Source organism: Ammospiza nelsoni, chromosome Z (assembly GCF_027579445.1).
Source record: "Ammospiza nelsoni isolate bAmmNel1 chromosome Z, bAmmNel1.pri, whole genome shotgun sequence".
Classification (NCBI taxonomy): Eukaryota; Metazoa; Chordata; class Aves; order Passeriformes; family Passerellidae; genus Ammospiza; species Ammospiza nelsoni.
Genome location: NC_080669.1, coordinates 35,053,341 through 35,080,265, shown reverse-complemented (window position 1 = coordinate 35,080,265; position 26,925 = coordinate 35,053,341). Strand labels below are relative to the sequence as shown.

The window sequence follows — 26,925 nt, the reverse complement described above, 5'->3', positions numbered from 1 at the left end:
CTGTTTTACTTTATGTCAACAACTGTTTTAAACAGTGAAACTTGTATCCAGCCATGAAGAAGATATTGTCTGATGTTCTCCTTTTTTCATCTAACTTTTTAAAGTATGTGCTGAAAGATTTTCACAAAACAGTGCTAATTACTAAAATTTGTAAAAGTTCGTTGAGTAACTTTAAAAAGCCCTCAGGATAGAAAAATACCTTCAACATATAAAATCATCCTTAGTCTTCATTCAAAACAATGGATAGTGTGCTTTGAACCATCAGCACACCCATTTGCTTACTTCTCTTGGTTTTTTGAAACAAAAATACAATATACACCTTGGGTTTTAAGTCAAAGGAATGGAGTTTGCTACCCTGGGGCTGTTCCTTAGGAATTGATAAATTTTGTCTTCATTTACACCACCTATTATTGTGCCTCTGCTCATAACAGTAACTGAACAAACATTTCTCTGTGTTCAACTGTATTCCTCTTCAACACAAAATAGAGACTTCTTTGAATCCTTCATGGAGCAGATCCACTTAGCCATACTTGAAGATTGAACCCTTCCTCCCCTTTGATCCCTGAAGTGCTTCTCCTCTGTGTGCCTTTTGTGTATGATTGCTTGTAGATGCATTTAGAAAACACCTGGGACTGGACTAGTAAAACTATTTTTTTTTGAAGAACTCATGGGTTTTGCTGACGGTTGCTTACCTCATTATCTGACTCCACAAGCACTTGATCATATTCACTAAGAGCTACTAGGAACATTATAGATGTGACATTTTCAAAGCAATGTATCCATTTTCTTCTTTCTGATCGTTGGCCTCCTACATCCACCATTCTGCAAAATTAACAACCACATCAAATCCATGAACACCTTAACAGACAAACACCCAACTACAAACACAGCAAAATACAAGAATTTAGTTTAAAACACAGTTTGGCTAGGTTTTCTTAATGGCTTTTTTTCCACTGATATTTAATAGAATCTGTTATAAGCATGTTAATCATACTTGCTGATGGGTTTTCTGTATTTGAACTACTGTGACCCCTCAGAATTATGAGATATAAAGGTCTCATGAGCAAAGATTTGGCAATGCATGCCCCATGTATTCAGCAACAAACACAAAACAGATGGTGGACCACCATTTTCTCCTCCCCATAACAGAATCAAAATCTACAACTTGTCAAAGCTACCCCATTTTAAGCAGACAAATAGAAAACAATACTTATCTAATAAAGGCTTTGACAGCCAAAATCAAAACTCATGTTTGCTTGCAGTGTATTTCCATTTCATCCCATGTCTCAGTGTAAACACAGGTGTCTAACTCATTATTACAATTCCTTGGTTATTTTTAAACAATTGTACTTGCACTAAATTAGGGTGGTATCTCTCTAAAAATCAACTAACAAATGGTGACCTTTTATTCCATGATTTACATGAATGACAAGGGCACCTGGCTGGACTTTCAGATTATTATGCATAGTGAAACTTCAATATATATTACTGAAAAGATTAATTACAGAATTTTTATCAGTAAAAACTGCTCTCAAAAATAACAAACCTAATTGGCTTTGATCCCTTTGACATTTTTAACATGAGCTACTGAATACATGTGGACAATTAGATAAAAACAAACCCACCAAGTTCAAATTTTAATACCAGAATAATTGCTTTCTATGTAGTTTAAATGAATATCCTTACTTGACACTGCTAATGTAAAAGGAAACAAAAGAAGCAAAGCAAGCGGGTGCCAAAACTTTTTTCCTACCTGAAAATGACGCTTTGTAAGTCGAATGGATATTCAATGATCCCTGTTGTTGGGACTCGAACTCTGAGCACATCCTGCTGGGTTGGCAGATAGGTGGAATCTGCTATGCGGTCCAAGTCATTAAGATAGCTATAAACAGGGAGAAACAACAGGAATGCTAGACAGTGACACCATCATCCCATGAGGAAAAGAGAAAGGAAAGCTTGGGAAGGAAGTGGGGTGTGGGGTAGGGAGAAGTACAACAGGAAAAAAAAAAGCATTATCGGCAGAAAAGAGGGGATAAAATATAAAAAGGTACTCCATCACCACTTGCAAGCTAATTCTACAAGAAAGTTAGCAAAATTATTATGTTTTTTTCTTAATCTCATATAATTTTGCTTGGCTTTCACATGTAAATTCACCAAAGTTGTCAATTACATCATTCTAGGAAATTCAGAGGCATAGTATTGTACAAAGTGTGAAAAACATAAAATTGCTTTGAATCTGTAACATATTTCTTGATATTCAGTCTGTATGAATATCAACTCCATAAGACTGAATGAACCTTCCAAAAAACAATGGACTGCTATAGAATAGATAGTGGTCTACAGGAATCTGGTGTGACTGACTGGTAATAGATCATTACCAGTTATAAAATGACAGGAAGATAAAGAGCACTGTTTTGAGACTAAATTAAAAATTGAAAAGACCAACCACTGACAATTAAAACACTCTCCAGATCTTGTTACCAGAAGGCAGCACAAACTAATTAGTGGGATCTTTGGCACCTGAACTCCTGCATTCACACTGAAACTTCTGATTAGGTTGATAAGTCTGCAGTACTTGAAACACACTCCAGCTGGCTAACAAATAGCCCAAAATTGTATAAAATTGCTTGTAAATATTCAGTAACTATAACATAGACCTATTCTGCTTATTGGTTAATGGTAAGTTTCAACCATAAAGCACTAGTTTACTGAAGGTTTTAATTAGCTGTTATGAAAAACATCCTCCAAAAAAGGAAGGTACCCATGTGTGTGTCCAGGAGCTAGACATCTAATGAAGTCAGTGCACCACGAAGCTTATGCCCTCCCCATGGTGGACCTGTGGCAGAAGGACTGCTGCAGGAAACCAAGCTCTTTGACATTTGGCTAGTTCACAGCAGAACAGTAACCCTACAGTTAGTCACTAAGAAGATAAACTAATGTAGGGATCCCCTCATTCATTCTAGGGGATGAGAGCAATGGTTTTGTAATTTATTAAATGATGATGAAGTGTCACCAACTTCTGAACATGTTCTTTTCCTTGTAGTAACTAGTGAAGACACTCTTTTTAAATAAACCCACACAAGAAATAATCCGACTTCTTCTAGAGGTTCTGGATTACTCTTTAATAAAATAGTGAGAAGTTATCCTGAACGATGACAGAAACAAACAAGTTTAATTTCTACCTTACAGTAAAAATACAGAAGAATTTGTTAGCTTTGGGAAGAGCCAAATTATTATTGGCTCAATTATAAAATTATCAAATTTCCTTCACTCTGTTTTATTAATGGAGTATCAATTCAATAGTAAATACCAATGTGAGAAAGATTAATTGAACACTATCTCAGTTAATCCAGAAGGTACTAGTCTGAAAATATTTTCTGAGAATGCTAATTGGCTTCTGGCAGTGAGAAAAGGGCTTGAGAGTCTGAGCACTGGATCTGCCATCAGGGTTTTTTTTACACAAAAAGCAGCAGGAACAAGTCACCACCAATTTGTTGGCAGAAAAGGAAAAAAAAAAGTGAATGAAATCCATAACTATTACCATAAGAAAGTGACAGACTCAATTAGATTCTTATTCCCTCCCACCTACAGAATAATTAGTTTCATTTTTTGATGAAATTTTGGAGGGAGATAAAGAAGCATTGCCAGTCATTACATGCTACAGTGGTATTTATAAGAGCAAGAGAATTTTAACTGAATAAATTGGCAGGTGGCCCATTGTGCCCATTTACACAACTGTCTTGTTGCTTTCCTTTGGCAAGCAGTCTCCAAGGTGAGCCTGGTTACTGCATCTTTGCACAGTGGACATGTTACTATCTGGTAATGCACATCTGGCTCATTTTAGGAAGGTAATAAATCAAAGGGATAGATACTATTAAATTGTAACATCTCATTCATGTTTCTAGAAATCAATAAACAAGCAGATGAGGTTTTTTGGGGACTTTTTGTCCAAAGTTTTAGAAACACTAACTTATCCTTAAAAAACCTTTTCCTTGTCCTCATCCTTTATGCTCAAGTTCTGCTCACGCAGTAACCAAAAACAGGTCATTTCCTCTTTCACCTGTAGCCCCCTACAGAGTCTACACAGTCCACAGAAGAGTCCTTATGCATACCTACAGAGTCTTTCTTAATATCTAGAGTCTTACTTAATATCCTGGATTGCTTCACTTAACAGAATAAAGAGTGTTGGGCTCTCTAAGAACTGTCCTGAATTATACATTCAAACCCAGAATCAAGGAATTAGTGTCAAAACCAGTAGGACTATCTCACAGGAAAAAACCATCAAAACAGAAGGGTGCACCAAAACTCTAAAAGAAGAAAATCTTTTTTACAATCATAAATAGCAGGCTAACATACATACAATCATAAATATACAGGCTAACAAAAGCCATTTAGAAAACACCCCACTTTTTTTGTTGTTGTTGTTTTCCAGTAATATTTAGCCCTTATCCCCTTTTCTTCAAACTTAAAACTTAATAAATTAATGTATTATTGTATCAATTTATTTAAATGAAAATATCACAAGTCTTAGTTTTACAAATTGAAGTCTTTTATCGTTGCTATTTTAATGCTGTGACCATACTGCAAATTGTCAATTAAATTCTTCCCGGAGAGAAAAAAATGGATTTAGTTTTGATTTGTGGTTTTTCTGTTTGGGTTTTTGGTGGTTGTTGTTGTTTGTTTGTTCTGGTTTTGGTTTTGTTTGAGTTTTTTCTGGGTTTTTTGGAGTTTTTTACATTTTATTTTAACAGACTCTTTTAACTTATGCTGAAAAATTACTTGTACTGAAATTCAGATTTAAATTAAGTTTTGCACTGTTGCTCTGAAGCAAAGGAACCGGTATTTTCTGTTACTGATAGTTCTGCAGACAATTACACTTCCTGTTACCCCATGAAGATAGGTAACTTGGTGTTCTGCTATCAACTTCAGGGGGATTAAACATGAAAATCTGAAAATCAGACTGAAAGTTCTGCCAGCAGCAGCAACACAAAGTTGTCTTCAAGATCTTCTAAATTCACTAAAAATGTGGCATGTCTCTTTTAAAATTTACATAACCTCTAAAATAAAGAAGGAATTTTAAAAAACCACCTATTTTCTTTAAGCAAGAACATCTATCATTGGGATTGACATCAGGGTCTTTCTGTTCCCTTTTTTTCACTGTTTTATAACATTGTCTGAAGACTTTTGATATGACAGAAATAAAATGTCTCTTTTCAGTCAGGTGCAATCTTCCTACAATACCAATGAGAGCATATCAACACACATAACCTCAAAACATTATCATAACTTGTGCATTAATTGCAAAACACTACATCTCTACATCCACAGTACTACACAGAGAAAACTCAAGGCACTTTCTCTTTATGAAGCACAAAAATGGATTTTTGCATTTCATTACAAGGGGTGGGGTGACAGTCTGATTATTCTGAACAACTGGTTGTTGAGCTGAGTCACTATTTCAAAATGCTGAGAGGAAATATGTAAGTGAATGCAGCTGACTACATAAAAAGAGAAGACAACTAGAATACAATTAATATTTAAAGACATACCAGCAGCACACACATTTTCCACTTACTACTATTCTAACTCTTCCTGTAGCATTGAGATTTTATTATTTGGCTTATCATGGTTTATTTGCTGTCACAATAAAGACTTTTACTTTTAAATCTTCTTTGTACCAAAAGAATTGGATATTTGACATGTTTTTTACCCTCATGAAAGCTGGGGCTTAAAGAAATTCCCTGATCACCAGGGAAGTGCAGCATTGCATACATAAGCTCTAAACATTCTACAGCTTATCAAACTAATGATTTATTTGTTTTTGAATTACTTTATGAGGCAGCAACTTTAAATTAAAACATCCAAAGTGCTAGCTAATGCCAATTGTCTTCTGCTTTCAACTCTGTTGGCTCCAGACCACCCTAGCTGCTCCTCTGCCCATCCCCAGCTGCCAGTTCTTTAACTTGTGCAATAGCTTGATAACACATCTCTGCCAATATTATTTGGAACAGTGAAGAAACACTACTGAAATTGTTCTGATTATGGTTTATTTGAGGGATATGTCCTAGGATGTGGCAAGTCCATAAACTCCAGCAAGAAAGCAGGGTGGATTTATTCTCTTCACTGGTTTATCTGCAACCAGAAGACAACTTGTGAAGCCACAGCCATGTGAACTGTGTTGAGTTTTTTAATGCAGATGGATGAGGAGTAAATGAAAATTTGATGGGCTTTTGTATGTATCTGCTTACTAATAAACTGATTCACTGTGGTTCTAAAGCACTTATCTAATGCAGCCCTAAAGTACTGACAACTATATTGCCCTCCTGAGGAAACAAATCCTACATACAAACAAGAAATTTAAACAAATAAGAGAAATGCACTGTGTGTTTTAGGGTAGATGCTCAATTCAAAATGGAATAACACATACTGCAAATCAGTCTTACCAATGCACTTAACTCTCCAATGTATACTTCAACTGACTTTACATGCACTCTAGCAAACAAACCACAAGACTTGACATAGATACAATCTTACAAAAAAGGACAGTAGCCAGTAATTGCACAGAGCAAGTATTTTTTCAGTTTATTGGCTTCAAACTTTGAAGTCATAATAACAATATGGTTATTGGAAACACTCTGGAAGCCATCCTGAGGTCTAGTTCAACACTGAGTAACCACCAGCATTACCACAGAAAAATCAGTTGTACAGGTAGTAGCAACTGTGCAAGACATTTAGGTCTCAGCTACATGGTACTCAGAGTTCATTTTCACGATCTATTGAGAAACCTTGTTTTGATGAGTCACACTGTAGCTATATGGCCTCTCACCCAAACAGCACCTACTCAGCTAGGCATTATAGAAAGGAGATAAAATGAGAAAATACATGGTTTTGAGTAAATTTACGATACAGACCAAGTTTCTAAAGTTAATTATATCCATAATTAGTTTTAATAAACATGAATTTTAGTGGTGCTGAGGTAATTTTCCGGGGGTTGCTATAGTGACAGGCAGAAGGTGCATTATCGAGGCAATGAGTATGTAATGAGCTGCTGGCAGTGGACCTCCCTTGACGTCAGGACAAGCTGCCAGCATCTAGCAACATACCCGTGATCTGCACGCTGACTAGAAGCAGAGGAAGACTTTTATTTCCCAGTCAGCACCAAGAGCTAAGTAATTATTTTTAATGCACTTTACATCACCTGTGACAAGGTCTAAGCCTGCAGCCAGCTTCAGTGAAGCTGCCAAGCTATGGACATGCTAACAATGCTGTTGAAAGAAAGCACATATCAAAGGTACAGTGGGTCTACATTTCCAGGTAACAGCAGGAATAGGATTATGGGAATAGACTGACTCTGTACTTTCCTACATGTATTTCCCATATGGAAATTGAGCAAGGAAGTGAGACTCCTAAGCTTAATAAGCAGACCACAGTTGTTTTAACCAGTAAAGTTCTTTAATAAACTGAGTATAACTCCAGTCACCATGAACAGGGAGCTCAATACTGAGCCTTATTTCCTAGGGCTACACCACCTAATGAAGACAGACCATCAAAACTTATTTGAATTTACTTTCAGAAATCAAGATCTTGGAGCACCTTCAACATGGGGCAGACACTTCAAAGAAACACCCTCCTCTAGCTATGAGCTACTACTTACCAGCATCTTTGAGGTCAGATTTTTCCAAGTAATCAGGTGATAAAGAAGCATTTTCTAAGGAATTCATAGGATGAATTTATGTAACATTAAACTTTGTTCTAGTTCTATACTAGTGTATAACCTACTTGATCACATGCAGGCAGTAAGGCATGGGCAGACAAAGGTAGAAAGGATACAGCCTTCAATACATCTCTAACATAATTTCCCTATCTGAGGTTAAAAATGAGACTAGTCTGCTCATCAGTATTGTCTAACAACTTTTCTTAAACTCAACAGGCAAAACTGATGTAGCAAGGTGCTGAATTAACACTCACTGGCACACTATCAAACCCTGGGCTTAGGAGTCTGAGAGACATTTTGAGCACAGAAGTCTCTGGAGAGCAGAATGCATCTGTAACACACTGCTGAGGAGAAAGGATCTGACTGGCACCATACCAGAAACGTTATGTTATAAACCTCTCAATAAAACCAAACATTGAGACAGAAGTAATTATTGACACTGATAGAAAGGTCAGTATAAAACCAGTAAGGATGATTTGTTATCACCCAACCAGCCAACACATGTTTATGGTGAGAATGAGAGTACAGGGAAGAGTTTGTTGATGATTTCAGTATAATCACAGTTATAAAAGCAAGCCTTACCAGAAACATTTCACATGCAAATGTTTTATGTTTTCTCATTGCATTCAATGACGAGAGATTTTGGTATGATAGTAACAATAAACATTTACATCTTTTCAACCCCAAAGTTCAGAGGTTTAATGCAAAAAACCATATTTTTCCTTAATATTAAGATAGTTCATGGGTATGACCCTCTTGAAACGCTCTATTTCATACACAGATAACAGCAGTGCAAGAGAAAACAGAAACCTAACCTAAGTCTATGACAATGGATAATTTGGCAAGATAATAAACAAGATTTGATATATCTCTGTCCTTTGGAGCCTGCCTGTTTTGGAGCGGGGTGGAGCTATACTACATACTATTGCTGGAGTTTGGTGTGGTTTTGGGGTGGGGTTGGATTTTTTTTAGTTTGTTCTGCAAAACTTTGAGCCAGTTGATGAGGCCACTCTCCTAAAACCCCTAGCACTAATTTGGACCATGTGCTGAAAAACAAAAGCCTTTGTTTTTTTGCTTCTTAGAGAAAACATGCAACTGGCTTGACTTTCAACAGCAGATATGCAAAATGCTAAAGCTGCTGTAGCAGGATTTTTCCTGCATCACCGAGCTGCCAGAATAATTGACACAAGTGTTCTCTATGCTGAGAGGCAGCAGTCCAGTAAATGGAATTGATTTTCAGCATACAAAACTAAATGTAAACAAGTACTGGCTGTGTTCTCAGAACGTCTGTAGAGGTTTGTGTTTCTAAGACTCTACACCATTGATGAAAAGTTGAAGTAAATTGCCAGTTTCCAGAACTATCTTATCTTAATCTATAGTTTGAAGTGAGGTAGGAAGATGTTGGCACAGCAGTTTTTTAATCCATATTCCACCTAAGCCCTACCTAGTTGTCTTCCTCAATTTCCTACCTCACTAAAAGCCAACATTAACAAAGGCTAAAAAGATTAGTCAAAAAAGAAACAAATACTCATGCAAATTTTTCTTTTTATGAACTGTGGTGTAAAAATTATACAGTCATTAAGAACATGTTTGGTGCTGCATCAAAAAAAATATCCTGAAATAAACACATACTGTATACTGCTTTACATGGTCCCTCTTTCCTTTTTGAATTTCCCAAGCTGTGTTGTATAAGCTGCAGTTTTTGTATGGGAAGCAGTACTTTGGTATGCACATCCCATCTTTCTTCAGACATTGCTTTTATTTTTGGGACTATATCTAAAGCATAAGATAGGATTATATCATAGTTCTGCTGCTAGTACTTGATCTTTGAATTCAAGACTTTCATTTTTATTTGCTGTTTCTACTTTACTCTAAACCGCACGTAAGGCTGTGCAAACTCAGAATACACAAAAGCAGAATCTACAATTCTACAACACAAATTGCCCTCAAGTATAGGTTTAGGACCTTCAGGTATATTTTTACAAATGAAAGTAAGCAAGTACTAATAAGCAGTTTATTAAATAATAATGTACTTATGCATCTTTTAAATTATCACTATATGACTATATTTGTCACTACAGTCTAATGACTGCCACACAAATATCCCAGACAGTTGTTCAGAACTTGCTATCAGTTCAATTTCATAGTAGGTCCCAATTTCAGACATTATTACTACTTCTGAGAGACCCATCATGCTCTAAGAGTGCCCTAGACCTTTATGAAATGAAAAAATTATTGCTAAAGGCAATGCCAAGAAATGGAGTAAACTGCATTAGTAAAAACTTAATATTTATGGGTTGCTCTTGCCCTCCTGTGTACCCCAAAGCACATTGTATTTAAAGGGGGCTAGTTCCACTGAAATTTACCTGTTTCAGAAAAGTAACACAGAAGGAAGATGATAGTTTTAGATGACAGATATAAATGAATTTTTTACCCAAAGTTTTGAAAATACTTCAAACCTAAATGGAGTACTGTCATAGAAAAATTACTAGATGACCAAAGCCTTACACCTCCTGCAACAAGTTTTACAAAAGGTGTACTTTACTGAGCAGACATCACTAGGTTTCATATCTTTCTTTCCAGTTAAAAATCAGTGATATGTGGTAAATGACCTCATATTCACACACTTGAGCTCTTATATTACACAGTAAAGTATGGGAATCTGCATTTCTATACTAACTGTCCAGAAACAAAAGCCTGAAAGACTATACATGCATGAGAATGCAATGGCATGCATGACTAAAGAAGCAGTACATTATATAATAACAAAATCTGCTATAGATATCCACTGGCATAGCTAACACACTAATGGGAAAATTAAACTTAATTTTCTGAAGTGTTAGAAAACATAGCCACGGAAGGGAAACTAAACAGACATTCTCAGTGCTTGTAGCAATTAGGAAGTCCTTAGCTGGAGGTACACAGCAGCCAAATACTTCAATTTCATGTGGCTAGAAAAAGATGAAATTAAAAGTCTGAGCCAAGCAAGGCTCTGGGACACTTTCTAGGTCTTGACACTTCCTACATTTTGTTAATGAATGGTAAACCCTTAGTGCCATACTGGAGAAAAATGGTGAAGAATTTTCAAAAATTCCAATTGCAACCCAAATTCTCCAACACAGAAGGCTATTGGCTCTCCTTTCCTTAGGCTTTGAAAAAGTATGATACAATCAAACTGTTTAATGGTAACTTTTTTACATTTGGATTAAGGTCTAGGCAGCTGGGACAGCATATTCTGAATTCTCTCATCTTATCTCACATACCTACTACTAAAAGCAATTCTCCATGTTAGTTTACATCTGTCTCACACTGTGAAGCAGCATCTTAAAGGGAACTAATTTGATGGTAATTAAGTGGCTAAGTCACCAGGTAATGCACATGGAAAGCAAATAACCTCTATATACCTCAGGTGCTCTTGACTTTACTACAGAGAAGTCTAAAAGTTGATTTTAAAACAACATGAACATCCAAGCTTTGGAGCATTCAATGGTCAGGAAAGAGAATAGAATTAATTTGTTAAGCCTCCAAGAAGTTCAAATTGACTCCCATAATGCAGAAAATTTTCTTTCTTAGACACTACCCCCACCTCTTCTAGTAAACATACACTGAGTGTATTCTTCTAGAGCACATCAAAAATGAAGCTAACAATGACAAAGAATGACAAAACGGGTCAAAAGATGGCAGAAAGTGAAAGTAGTATGATATACAGGACATAATAGAAACCTGAAACGTAATTTAGAAACAATAAAATAACAGGAAAAAGACTATGTGTAGTAAGAGAATAATTTAGATTGCAAAATACCTCAAACATCATTAAGTCCAACACTTACCAATCACCACCTTGTCACTTAGACTATAGCACTAAGTACAACATCCAATTACTTCTTGAACAACTCTAGGATGGTGACTCCACCAATTCCTGAACAGTCTGTTTCAATACTTAACAATTATTTCCAAGACCAAATTATTCTTAATGCTCAGAAAAATGAACCTCAGCTGGTGCAACTTGAGGCTCTGTCCTCTTGTCCTATCTCTTGTTACCTGGAAAAGTGTCTGACCCCCAGATGGTTACCTCCTCCTTTCGAGGCAGTTGTAGAGGGTAGTAAGTTTACACCTGAGCCCCCTTTACTCCAGGCTAAAGACCCCCACCTTCAGCTGCTCCTCACAGGACTTGTGCTCCAGACCCTTCACCAGGGCTGTGCCCCTTCTCTGGACATGCTCCAGTCCCTCAGTGTCTGTCCTGCAGTAAGGGGGCCAGAACTGGGCACAGGATTTGAGGTGTGGCCTCAGCAGTGCTGACTGCAGGGGGACAAACCCTTCCACAGTCCTTCTGATACAAGAAATAAGATGTGGTCCTGATGACCACACTATATATGATTCAAGCCAGGATGCCATTGGCCTTCTCAGCCAGAAGATGGCTCATATTCATCTGCTGTCAAGCAGCACTCTGAGGTCATCTTCTGCTGGGCAGCTTTCCAGCTACTCTGCCCCTGCCTGTATCACTGCCTTGGCCTTGTGACCCAAGGGCAGCACTCAGCACTCAACCTTGTTGAAGACTGATGGCAGAAAAGAGCAATATAGGCAGCAGACTGAAAATACTATTACCACTACTACTGCTACTACTACTACAAAAACAGTGGAAAACTACTGAGAAGATGAGAGGCTTGTGCAAGGGATGAATGAAGAACACACCTGACATTGACACATACATTTACCAGATACTGGCACATATGCTAAGATGAGAGCTGGTGGACAACAAACTATTCTGGTTTATACATCAAGTCAGAAGACAATGAGCATCAAGTGCTTTTTTCTGTCTTACTGCCTTGTGAATCCCAGTAGTAGCTTTAAACCAATTTGTTTCCTTGCTTTGTGACATTTATAGTGTTAATGAATTTGTTTGGGTGTTTTAATTGTAAACACACATACTGTATTTTTGAAACAACATTTCTTTTGTGTTTGCTGATTTTTTATAGTGGACCTCCACACCCAGAAAAAATTCTACTTGCAAGCATAAGTATACATAGAGGCTTTTCTAAATACTCATATACAGTGATTAACAAGTCTAATTTAAAAGATTTTGCTGAAATCCATAGTATGAACTACAATAAAGCCACCAAATCTCCACAAACTCATGGTAGACTGCTAAACATGCTGAGCTTAAGAAATAACCAATCAACTAGTACATGTACCTTTCGCAAGACAATGTACTAGAAGGTTTTTTTAATAGCTACTTAATGATTATTCCCTACTATTCTTAATGCTACCCAAAAGATCCACTACAGTGCCAATTTATTAAAAGTAGATCGAAACTACGGTATTCAGCACAATCTGATCTGAAGTAGCATCAGATCATTGTTTCCTACTTAGGAGAGTAATCCTATTTTTAGCCTCTAAGGTAGAGCACACAAAATACATAGTTACTTCAACTTTAAAACCAGTATCTCATCTGTTGTGGAAATAAGGTTAGGACCTACAAATACAAGAAATTCAAAATATAAGATGCTTCACCTTCTAGTTAACCCTGCCACTCATTTCAGTACAGAAACAACCTGAAAATATGTTGTTAGTAACGTGTCTCTAAAATTTTTTTATCACTGTTTATGCACCCTGAAATTTTTCTCTTTATGCAATATTATATTTGTTTCCTTACCACCTAAAACCAAAACACAGTATGGTATGTTTGGGGACAGTGAGAATCTGAGCAATACAAGAGAGATGCCATTGTGCTTTGCACCACCCTACACAAAAATGTATGTGTAAAAATGATGGGTTGGGAAGGTAACCAGGACAGAGAACTGCACAGGACAACAGAAGCCCTATGCTCAGGGCAAAGGGAAGTCATGGTGTGGTGATAACATTGCAACGGATCTGAGGAGACTTAGGTCATGCATCCATAGTCTTCAGCTGCCTAAATTCTATCAGCAAGATCCTAGTAAGTTCGTCTTGTCTAATTCCCTTATAAAGTGCGGTACTAGATAGGGATGCTTAGACTACTATGCAGATAAATGTCATTCCACACCTGTCATGTCTAATGTCCTGCTACAATGAGCTTAATGGAAGTTTCATTGTGCTTTCCTAAGTGAGAGGCTTCCATCCACATACACATGCCAAATGGAGACTGGAATTATGTCACTGGAATAATTTTTTTTCATAGCTAATACAGAAATCAAGGTAGAACCCGTGGAGGTTTTTGCCACGGCTTTAACAACAAACCAAGCTGTGCTCTGTAGCACAGGTCAACATCAAAAGGCCATCATCTGTTTCTTTGACAGCAAATGACAAATTTCACCTGAGCTGTATGCCACATCACTAAAAAAATAACTAAGATTCATGGAGTAAACCTCTGGCAGACATCAGATTCCAATGACAAATTTCACATGTTTTTCTAATCAGATCCCAGTCCCAAGAAAAAGGTAACATTTCAGATAGTTTTTAGTCACATACACATTTTTATTATTGTTGCTCTAGAACAAACAATTTAACTTGATTAACTGATTTCTTCCTGGCAGCCATTTTAAAGTTTAGAATTTGTTTCCATAATAGAAAGACAGTTCTAAAAGACAGTATAAAACAAATCTCTTTGTTTAGTACTGTTTACCTCACCACTAAGACTGCAAATGCCAGAGAGGAAAACCAGAAAATCTGGAAAATAGAAGTTATTGGATATTTCAATTTTTATGAATTGTATGGAGGTCTACTTTGGCTGCACTTCCCAGTATTCACTACTGTCACACTACATTAAATTATTTTTGCATATCTTGCATTTGTGATTATATGTTGGAAGAGAGTAAGTTGACTAGGTTTAACAAAAATTCCCCCCCAAATTAATCATCCCTAGTTTGAATGTTAATTTAAGACTTTGTATGATCACAACTATCATTTTGTAAAATAAGCACAGGTATAATTCTAAAATAGATGTATACCACTCCTTAATTCAATTTATATTCAGCTATGCTTGTGCTGCATATACATACAAACATGCACACAGACATATAGTACAACATGCTAAAAAGTAAAAATTACTTTGTTAGAAACAGAAAATTATATACAGATGTTCATAACTACCATGTACTTACTATTTAGTTGAATCTGATAATTGATATTCCCGTCGTCTATCGTAACACTCCTGAATTCCAGGGTCATTCCATAAGCTTCTTATTGCATCTACATATGGGTTCTCAAAACTTGACACCTTCTCTACATCAACTTCTCGAACTAATAGTGCATGAACCTAATTCAAAGCAAACAAAACAGTAAAAATGTACCTAATTTTCTATGTTTGCAGTCAGCTCATATACAATTAACAAGATTTATAATTCTTCACATTGGTTATATCACCAACACGAATTTAAATTTGAAAAATCAAATATCATGAAGATGATTGTGAAGATGCAAAAAGGAGGTAACTTTTAAGCTAACATCAAAGGGAGTGAAGTTGCTCTTGGGAAAATTGCATCTTCTTAGACTTCTTTCTTTTGGGACACCAGCAATTGTTACCACAACATTAAAACAAAGAAAAAAATAAAAATAACAGACAAAACAGAAGGATTCTGTAAGCACCATCAAATTCAAACTGGTCATTAAGATCTGGCTACTGATAGTTCAACTCAGTTGTTTCACCAACATCTAGATGGTGTAGATGGCTGTTCAGTTCACTACAATTTTGACAACAGCAGACAATATTTTCCATGGCCTTCTGGGAATATAAGAATGTCTCCTTTTATTTACCAGAAATCTTGTAAACACTTAATCAACTATTTTTGGAAAACCACGTCTCATACATTTAGGATCTTCTTCATGGGTTTCTATAAGTATTTAAAGAAAGATTTCAGAATACGGAAACTGGAATTTTGTAATCACGATATCACCACTTGAGAAGATACTGAAATAGCAACCATGTTTTCTCCCTCTTTATTCCCCTCAGAAAACTATGAGCAGGGTTAAAAACTGATTCTGAGCTTCAATTGTATTACAGCTTTATGCTGGTTTTCCTGGCAATACTCTTTTTGCCACAATCCATTATATACTTACAATAGTGTGGGTTTTTTTGTTTTTAGGCTTCATCACCTCAGTCTTCTACTTATTTTCTTTATTATCATCTCTTATTTTTATAGTAATGGGAAAGTAATGGAAAATAATTTCCATTTTCCCAATGCAAAATAATTTCCAAGCCACTAGGAAAAACCTGGTCCTACAGAATCTACTTCAAAAGAGCTGAGAAAGTTCTAGTAACTCAGCACTATTACTAAGAAAAACGTTCATATTTTCTCTGTTCTTTGGTTTGTAGGACTACGTTAATGGTGGTTAGATTTGCATAAGACCAGTGAGTTGGCATTTCACTACTGTGAAGCACTTTTTTCCTTTGGCTACTTGTGTGCATTTAAATTAAACTAGATTTTACAAAAATGCTGTATATATTTTCCTGAACTACCTCATTGGTTATGACAACAATAACAGTTAGCTGAATAAACTGAGTAAATAAAAATATTTAATGCCAAAAATGTATTTCACTTTTCCAGCTATAGGAGGAACTAAATCAGTCATCTCTCTTTGGTTTGCCTTTTTTTTTAAATCAGTGTAATCTTCAGAATATCCAGTGTAAAACTCCTGGGTTGCAGTTTCATGCCATTCCCTCAGGTCCTGTCACTGTCACCACAAAGAAGAGCTCAGTGCCTGCCCCTCCTCTTCCTCTCACTAGGAAGTTGTAACTGCAATGAGGTCTCCCCTTAGTCTCTTGTTTTCCAGGCTGAACAGACCAAGCAACTACAGGCACTCCTCACACGGCTTCCCCTCAAGGCCCTTCACCATTCTCATGGCCCCCCTTTTGGACACTCCCTAATAGTTTAATATTTGTGTATTCCGGCACTCAAAACTACACATTAGACTCAAAGGAAGGCCATTCAAAGGATAGTGCAGAGCAGGATAATCACCACATTTTAAAACCCCAGCTACAGAATAAAAATGGCACAGCAACTTTGGATGATCCCAACACTTTCTGGTAAATTGAACTTAAATGCAACTATGGATGTCTACTGTAACACTTAAAGACTGAGAATGCTGCAGCTGTCAGACAGTCAGTATGTGCTATATGGTAATTTACATATAAGGCTGTCAAACCCTCACAAAACCTGTTAGAGCAGCATCTTCCTCACCATGGCTCCACTTGCAACATGAAGATATAAACAACAATGAAGGCACAAAGGGAGAAATAAGGGTGTATAACAGCTTCTTTGTTTCCTCGTAGTAAAAGGATGACATCTCAGCTGGGTGAACTGAAATCCATCAGAATTTCAAAGAAACATACATAGAGCCTGTGTAAACCAGCCTGGGACATGGATCTATGGTCACCTTAGGAATGCCATTACAGGGCTACTCAAATGTTTAAAATACAACACAAACAGGGGAATGAAAACAGTGTATACAACTTGCACTCTAAGTATTACACAATTCTCATGACTTCTCATAATTAAATCATATTTTTATGACTCTATGACCAAATTTGTTATTTGCAAAACATCCCCAAGAATTAAGGTATGGAATAAGCAGATGAAAACTGTGCAGGTAAATAGTTCCATGAAGGAAGTAAACTCTTCCATGAAGGCAGGAAATTGTATGCCATTTCTGCGGAACAACCCAAAAATCTTACATCTGCAAAAATTACTAACATAATGCAGTATATTGTGGGGCATTTTTTCACCTCCAAGGAAATCTTAGTTACCAAAGTATTTCCAATGTTTTGTCTGTGTCTGGTATATAAAGCAATTCACCAGGGATATAATACCATTTCATATATATTGGTACTTCAGAGACTTGAGGCTTGATGTAAAATACAGATATAACTCTTGTTTTCAAAAGCAAAATGAAATTGAAACATATTCTAATACTTGAAATTATTTGACTACCTTTAATGAAAAACATTACAGTAATTTCTAGTCATCTTTTATTCCCTGTGCTGCTGGTATATGAAGAAAAAAAGTCTGAAACAAAAAATACCTGTTATTTGAAGAGAGGGGGAACATCTCACTTTCTCTCTCTGCTACAAAAGACTTAAAACGCCATAGAGATAATGCAATAACCTCCTCAACTGCAGTGATGACAGAGGCAAAAGAGAAATTTCACCTTATGACTCTAAATATTAATCATCCTTTTATATTTTTCACTCTCTCTAGTTGTTCCACCTATAAACTAAAATATGAAGATTTAATAATCAAAAATTAGAGGCTCTTTTATCCTCTGTTTTAAAAGTTTCATACCTCTAACTCTCCAGACCTCTAATTCTCCAGATCTTCAAGACATTTGCCTACTTCTTTCTTAGAAGGTGAGATCATTAAGCATTACAACTTTTAAATGCTACAACTTTGCTTGCCAATGACTGCATAGGGTGTTACACTCTTCAAATACTGGCATAACTATAGAGCTAAGCTGGAAGATGACATCAGTGCAAAACTGAACAGCAGGTTGCAAAAATCTATCACAAAAAAAATAATAACTAATATTTACATTTGTGTGTGTGGCATGTTACATTTGCAACAGGTTATAAATTAGGCACTTTCATACCTCCTGCAGGTACTAAATGTAGCACCTTACATGAAATTTTCACACACTGGTCCTGAAGTTTTGCAACTAGTGAATACTTTCCTGATGTGTGCTGTAAAAATGTGTCATTTTTGCTGTTGAGGATAGAAAAAGAAACAGCTTTATTCTATGGAAAACACTTTTGCTTTGTAGAGCTGGGGAAATTCTACAGCTGACTTTCTGAAATATCTCTATGGATCAACTAACTGCTACATCCTTTCCACTGCTTCAGTAATTCACCCCCAAAGAGCTGGTTTTGTGTTGGCAGGAGATGAGGTATTCTGCCCTGAAATTAGTCAAGTCTGCCTAAACATCCTACTTGTTTACATTCACTTCTAAAATAGTTCAAAAAACCCAAACAAACCCCAATTTTATTTGCAATTTTATTCTAATTGTAAACAATAGCTTCAATTACACGTTTAATTTATATATATTTAACTACTTGATTAGGAGTCTATGACATTTATTCACAAGTTCAACTTATTCTCCAGGCTTTGCCAAATTCCTTTTTAAAGAAAACAGAGCAATGAGTAAAATACAGTCCATATAAGTAAAGAGAGATCCAAAACAACTAGCAAAAATTTATTTTTGCTAAGTTACTACTGGGTTTAAATAGTAAACAGTCTCATTAGGTCACATTTTGACTTGTTTTCCAAGTATTACTTTGACTGACAATTTTTCAAAGGTTTTCAGCAGCTGATGAAATTTTGAGATTAACACTTTGGTTCAGATAAATCCTTAAGATTCCCAAGGATACCATGGAATATACCTGATAATGTTCTGACATTTTTAAAATTTAATTTTAGCTTTTGAATTCTAACACTGATAATCTGAACATAAAACTAAACCAAATCTTTTTCTTTTAGACATAGTCACTAGCAACAAATGACAATCTCATCAAGTCCTCACAATTAATAACTGACAAAGAAAACAAGTGAAATAATCTTCTAGCAATGAAACCTATTTACAAATTTAATTCAAATCTTCAATGACAGAAACTAACAAAAACCGTTTCAGATTTGAACAAGCATAGGCAAGAACTGGCAACAAGCTCTCCTCTCGCAACAATTTTTGTAGTTGAAAGGAATTATCTAAATTACTGCTCCATCTATAAAAAGATAGTATTATCACCAAGTAATCCTTGAATGTTTACAAAAACACATTCAAGCATGGAGCTCTAAGCAATCTGGTCTAGTGGAAGATGTCCTCATCCACAGCAGGGAGAATTGAAACTAGATGATCTTTTCCAGGCTATTCTACATATCTACAATAATATTTTCAGAAAGATATCAATGTTATAAGTATTTTTTCCTATTTTTTTGGTGTGCTCTTTGTCTTCTTTTTTTCTCCCAAGGACAATTTTTAAGCTGAGATCATCCAACAATTATTGTGCTATAATCCTACAAATAATTATTGTACACACAACATATAACAAAACATTTCTCCTACTTCATAAATATCTCAGTTTTTAGATGTTTATAATATGCTTCACTGTTTTTAAAGAACAGTGCTCGATAAGTCTTGCAAATGGTACACTTTTCAGCCAGATTTTTGTATAGTGGTTCAGCTGAATTTACAGAAGAAAATGTAGTGGAAACATGGACATGCTGAAATTTTCTTTCCATCTGCAAGCAAAATTCTGTACTTCACAAGCCTCCAAGAATCTGCTACCTCAGTCAATCACTGCAGTACACAACTAAGTGCATTAAAAAGAAGTAAAATAGAAGGACAATGTTCCAGTACTAGAATTCTTATTTAACAAGCGTACCATTGAACAGATCTCCCACAAGCCTCACTCCTGCGCCTTGGTCCTGCACTACAGACTTTTTTTAAGAGTACAAGCAGTAACAGCCTTGCTTGGTCTCATGGATTCAAACACCTAGAACTGAGAAGATGATGCACCTCTTCACAGATGTCACGGCCAGTTGATTCAGACAGTTAAGCATCTATTTGCTTACCCAAAGAAACTGCAGGAATTGCACTGCATTTCAGACCTAGAGAAGAACCTATGGTGAACCTAGGGCACAGGGAAACAAACAGCAAGCTCCTTTTAAGGGAATGTCCGGGTTTCGTCTGGGATAGTTTTCCTCTCAGCAGCTGGTACAGTTTTGGATTTAGTATGACAATAAACTTGATGACACATTGATGTTTTACTTGCTGTTAAGTATGTTTACTCTAAGCCAAATTTCCCATACTCTGTCAGCCAGCAGGTGCACAAGAACCTAAGAGGCCGCACTGCCAGGACAGGTGATCTGAGCTATCAAGGTGATATTCCATACCACAGAATGTCACGGTCAGTATGTGAACCAAGGAAAGGCGGCTGAGAGGCACTGATCACTGCTGGGCAATGGGCTAGGCATCATTCAGCAGGTGCTGAGCAGTTGTTCTGGGCATGTCATGTTTCTCTTGGGTTTTGTTCCTCTCTTGCTCTCCTTTTCATTCCTATTATTATGATGTTTTATTTTGATTCAATTATTAAACTGCTCTCAGCTCAGCGCATGAGGTTTAATATTTTTTTCTCTGAATCTTCTCCCCACCATGGATGTAGCAATCAAGTGCCTGTGTGGTATGTAGCACTAGACTGGGATTAAACCAGGACAAGAAAATGTGCAATTGCATCTGAATTTCAATTCAGGAGAGAAAGTACTACGTGGAAAAATAATCCTCTATACAACTCATACTAATTAAAATTGTCAGATGTGATAAGTTAAAAAAAAAACCACACACAAAAGAAAAGAATTTTGCCTCCATAATTTTAAGTCACACTTTTTTACCTTCAAAGAAGCAGAGTGCCCTCTACTGACTAATACATAAGAGCAGAGGCAGTTATTTCAAACTGGTATTTCTAGAAATATCAGAGAACTGGGAGGGTCCCTTTCAAAATAATGAGTGGTTCCAGCAGAAATTTTCCTCTGTAAAATTGCAACTAACTTAAATGATTGTATTTGTGTGCTGTCCAACCAAGAAGATTGTCCTTCTAAACAATTACCTCACTTCTTGGAAGTAAACTCTGAAAGTGAGCTTCAGACTTACCCTAGGCATGCAAAGATACATGACACCCTATCACCTACTTATTTTGAGTGTGCTCATTAATCCCTAGATGTTTAGAACAATGAGTTGGCAAGACTGAAGTAAGGGGGCAAAATGTAATCTCAGATGAAAAGCTGTTGTTTAGAACAGGGTCATACAAGAATCAATTTAACCCCAAGATGTTAAAGATAGCAAGCCAACAATATTTTCTCTAGAGAAACCACAGACATATTATACCATAGTGATGAGTAACTATTTGAAAAAAGCCTTGAGGGAAAATTAAAATAAAGTTTTATGCCATGTGTGACCTAAAAAAGTGATAGCTTCCTTATAAATTAGGTACTATCTTCTCTGTTCCTAGAAATGGACTGTATTTGTGCTGGCTGATATCAGATGCCAAGAAGAGCTTATTTAAAGGAGGACGGCAAAACACTGCTGACTCCCCTTTCAAGGCTTCAAGCAAACACCAGTCCTGAAATATGCTGCCAACTTATATCTTTGGGAAGGAGGAAGAAATAACCAATAAAACACATCTTTACAAGACTGAAAATATTGAAACAATTTGTCTATTTTTAAGAGCTTGAAAAGCTACTCACTTTGCTGCCTGGCGTGTGTAAAATTGATTCATTTGTATTTTTCAAATATTAACTCAGCTTATTAACTATTTAATATTTACAGTGAGAGGTCACAGTGGCCTTTTAAACAACCATTTGGACAGGTTATTTAACCACCAAAGCACAATTGGATGAGATTCTCAGGAGAAATAAGGCATGTTCTTTATAAAGGTACCATCAGTCATCACATGAGAGGAAATAGATTTTTGAAGGGTTATGTTAGTGTCCTAATAGTACATTTTTAATAACCTACATGATTTATTTGAAAGCCTGTGCTTTCAATAAGAATGACATCTATGCGAAGGTAAACAAAATTGAGGGCTTTTTTGAATTAATTTTGATTAAATTTCATCTGGAAGAAGTGAGGGGTGAATAACACAGGTGTGAAATCACAAACAGTCTATTGAGAAAAACTGTCCTCATTACTAGTATAGCAAGGTTTCTGAATTCAGTCACCTAAGCCTGCTCTTCAATATACTCTGGAGATTCTCTAAGCAACGAGATGAAAATCTAAAAGTGAACATGAATGATGAAGTAAACAGTCACATCCAGACATCACATCGCGTCTCCTGGAGTCAACAGGTTCTATTTAGCCACAAATATCTAAATTTACCCTCTTAATTCTGTCCGTTATTGTTGTTTGTTAGTTTCAGAAATGTCCAAGGCAATTTCCCAGAAAATTTTCAAAACAAATTAATCAAGTTAATTTAGGGAAGCTGTTGATGTAGAAAAGACATGCTGTTTGAGTTATATCCTGCTATCCAGAAAGAACGTTTATTAACAGGCCTTATCTACCCCGTTCACAAGTATTATCAGAGACAGGCAGCTACTTAGGAAATCAGCAGGCAACTACAACACACACACAAAGAAACATTTCTAGTTGTAATTGCAGTATTAATTCAAATGCTGATAGTAAGACTGAACTGAATGGTTAACAAAAATAACCTGCAATTAGTCTTTAAAACAAAATAATTAATTCACTGTAAGAAAAAAAGGCAGGATTTTGTTAAAAAAGCTAGCAAAGCCCTCTTGCTTTAAGTTATTATTAAGATACCTGATGCTATCATTAAAATTTTTTTCTTCAGTGGCTTTAAACTATCAATATGAAAATAACCCTAATTACTTTTTAGACAGGGTAAATAAGTATTTTGTTTCAGACTTCTGCCATAAAATGAATCACAAATTGGATTAAATATTAATAACATTTAGCTTCAGTGGATAATTATAATACATTGATTTAATGCAATCCCCACCTGCAGAACACATCTCCAACTAGGAACACTTTTGCATTTTTGCAGGTAGGTCAGGACATTATTAATCAAATAAAAGAGAGCAATGCTGGAGGGGAGGAATCAGAGTAAGCTTTATACTGGTTTTGCAACCACCCAACACCTTCTTCAGAAGTGTTGTTTACTAAATCTGCAAAGCACCACAGCCCCACAATCACTCAAATTTGTATTGATGGTGACCGACTTGACAGCCCACGTCACAGCACCTGGCAGTTTGCGCATCTCGGTATGTGACCACTGATGTCCTTCAACAATCTCTGCAATGATATATACAAAGCAGCAGGAGACGTGCGGAGGACAAAGCCCTCTTCCACAATTGTCATCACAAATCCTAACATGGAAATGCTATCAGAGGAGGGTAAAAGTTTAAAAGGCTAGAAAGCTGGAGAATACATGATAAGGACATGGCTCTGCCACTTTCTTTGTACACTGGTGAGCTTTCCTTCACACTACTACTTTCATGCTCTTAGTAATATATATTCAAATGATTTAAACTACAGATTTAGTTAAAAAGGTCAACACTGAATAGATATAGAGAGAACACTTAGTGATGCATGCTAACCTGGTAACCATGTAATGTAATATGGAATGCTCCTTGTAATAAAGTTTGAATTTTGTGATCTAAATGCATCAACATAACAATGTTAGAGCAACTACTATTATATAAAAGTACTCTCAGTTGCAATCTGTCATACCATCAAAACTGGGTTTTAACCAAAATTGACTGGCTGTGGATTATAGTGAATTTACAGTAGATGAAGAATTCACTACAGTGGCATCACATGGGTGGCTTTATGTTTAATTGTTTAAAAATCAATTGATGGAAAGCTAGAAAATTCACACTACAATTCTAAGAAAATACTAAACTTTGTCTTATTTGTGTGATAGGACAAAGGAACCACAGAACTTATGTTTTCCAAAGATTTCAGTGCTGTTTCCCCTGCATCTTCATTTCAGTGACTTCCTTTGATAGCACATTCGTTGTTGTAGCTGTTAAATTGCTTCACATTGAATTGCTTTAAATTTTAGAATGAGGCTTTAAAAACTGTCTTAGGTTGCAATGCAAGATGTACCAGAAGCAAGTATTCTATTACCACCTCTTAAAACCAGGTGGAGCAGTGTTCTTTATCTCTTCCAGGACCCATCCTCTCTCCAGGAAGATATCTTCTGCTAATGGGCCATTGAGTCTCACTGCATGACTGATAAAATTACATCATCCCATTGGGAGATGCTCCACCCAGGGGGAGGAACCAAGCATTCCTACCTGGATAAAAATCTGGTATTTGGAACATCACAGTCAGCCTTTTCCCACTGGATTCCCAGAGAAAGACTAGACCCATCTACACCACCACTGGACCTTCAGAGGAAGATGAGACCCTTCTACAGGAACACTGCTTCAACAAAATCACATTTGTTACTCCAAAAGGAATGCAGCCACCATTTAATTGGACTTCTACCAGCACCCTGACTAACAGGGTGTCAGGTTGTATTCTGACTCTCTCAGTGTTTCTATATTATTGCATTTATTTTAATTTTCCTATTAAATTTTATTTCTGACTTAGGATCCCCCACTGGTTTGCTTTCAAACCAGCGCAAAACACAACAAAAAACACAACAAAAATCCCTTAGAAAACAGAATATCAAATTCTGTTGTAAGATTCTTTTCCATACAGTAATCAGTCCTTTTCTTTGATGAAAAATTCAGTCCTACTCTTTTTCAAAATTCAGCTTTTCAGAGTACAGAAAGTACTTCCTTATTTAGGGGAGCTATGATAGAGAAAGTTACTAGTATATACAGAGGTCCCAGTAATTCACCACAAAGAGAAGTATTTATCCAAATGTAAATTTGGATCAGCAATCACATTTACCTTTTCCTAAAACACTAATCACTGAACAGTAAAATCATTCCATACTATTAAGGAAAGAAGTTCGCATTGTGAGGTCAGCAATTCTTTTTCACTTGTTAGGCCACACTTTTCAGTTTAAGCAGCAGAAAGCTGCAAGTATCCACAGTGTTTCCCCCAGAGGGTCAGCACATGAGTCAAGCTTAACAGAGGGGAAAAAATCTCATAAAGAATAAAACAGTTTGGACAAGAACAAGAAGCTCTGCCTGTGCACCCTTCTGTGGTTGCTGGTCTGCAGAAGCCCCTCCAGTCTCCTGCACCACAATTATTACAAGTATTGCATAGTGCTGAGAGGTCCCAAATACTGCCTCAGCTCTGACAACCCACTTGGAAAACACCTTAGCAAAGAAAAAAGTTAACTAGGTTTGTTAAAATACAGACTGTTGACAAGCAAACACAAGTCTAACTACAATTCAACTCTGACCCAATAAAGACCAAGGATTTGATAAGCAGTATCATCAAACTGTGTTTATATACATTTGTGGTTGGTGTCTCCGTGCTTTCAGAGACGCATCACTACTTGTTTTTCTCCCACATAATTTACTGTCTAACAGGAATCCGCAAATTCTATTATGTCTCCTTGCAACTCCATTGCTGTAACTGTAAGCAAAGCCTTTAATCAAGGAAAAATAAATAAATGAAGTGCTCAATCATTATCAACCTTCAAATACACGCATCCTTCTTCACCTTTACAACTTACAGGATCAATGGCAACGTATTTGGTCTGACACTAATACTTCCATGTCAAGAAAAAAAGGAGAACGGGGAGGCAGAAGAAAGGAAATAAACATCAAGATATAGTTCTCTAACTTTTAAGCTGTTTTGCAGCTTCATCTTCTGTCCACTGAAATCTAAAGGCAAATAACTCCTGTAATTCTTACTGAATAAGCACTGCAGAAATCACTACTCCTACAAGAACCCAATAAATTAAGCAAACTCCATCAGGGTCTTACAGAGATCTGTAAGTGGTGTATTTATCCCATTCCTTAACTTGTCTTGGATCATACCATACTGCAAATATATCAACCATACATAGTAAGTAGTTTGAAAGGCTGTGTTGCCTAATGACAGGTTTGGTATGTTCAAAATGCCTGGCAATTTTTCTGTGAGCATTACTGTGAATTCCATGGCCTTAATTTACAGCAAGTCTTACTTCTGTTCATACAAAGTACAGCTCCTGAGTGCATTTTCCTGTTGCATGTGCCACAAAAAAAGCCCAAAAGCGCAAAATCAGCCAACTGATTAAACAAAAAAAGCCTATCCAAAATAATGGCAACAAGGAAGAAGAGACAGGAAAGGAAATGACATTTTTAAAGACAGTATCCTGTGGGCAGTGTCACCTCCTACTCTCAGAAGATCATAGAATTATAATTATAAAAGAAAGACTGTGTACCCTGAAGTCAGGGAAATATTAAAAATACTCCTAGAATATTTAAACTGATGCTGCTATACTGGTCTCCCCACTTTCATACAGAGATTCAGTGGGTGAGGTAAAGAATTTCTTATTTAATAAGAATACCAGAGAAACACAGCTCTAACCATATGGCTATAGATTTTTTGCTATTATTTTCACTGTAAAGGCACCACATATTGCCTTCTTTCATGTTCAATCACCTAAACCATCTTATTACACATAAGGACAGCCCAGTATTAAATGTTCAAGTGATGTATCAGCATTACCCACACCAACAGAAAAACAACTGTTGAACCTTAGACACACACGCCCCAAAAAACCTGAAGACAGATGATGTAAGAAGCTTTTTTCATCCAGAGTCCTTGTCTATAATAATGCTGGT

The 26,925-nt window shown here is 36.4% G+C and overlaps 1 protein-coding gene across 1 annotated transcript in view; it reads right to left on the bottom strand.

Annotated features, from left to right (window-relative positions):
• Positions 1-26,925, bottom strand: part of LOC132086270 (guanine nucleotide-binding protein G(q) subunit alpha-like) — a 112,514-nt gene that overhangs the window by 18,838 nt on the left and 66,751 nt on the right. Inside the window, exons 3-5 of the mRNA XM_059491812.1 lie at positions 14,794-14,948; positions 1,754-1,882; positions 693-822 (exon numbers count right to left, since the gene is read on the bottom strand). Coding sequence (XP_059347795.1) covers positions 693-822; positions 1,754-1,882; positions 14,794-14,948 — 414 coding nt within the window. The remainder of the gene's footprint in view (positions 1-692; positions 823-1,753; positions 1,883-14,793; positions 14,949-26,925) is intronic.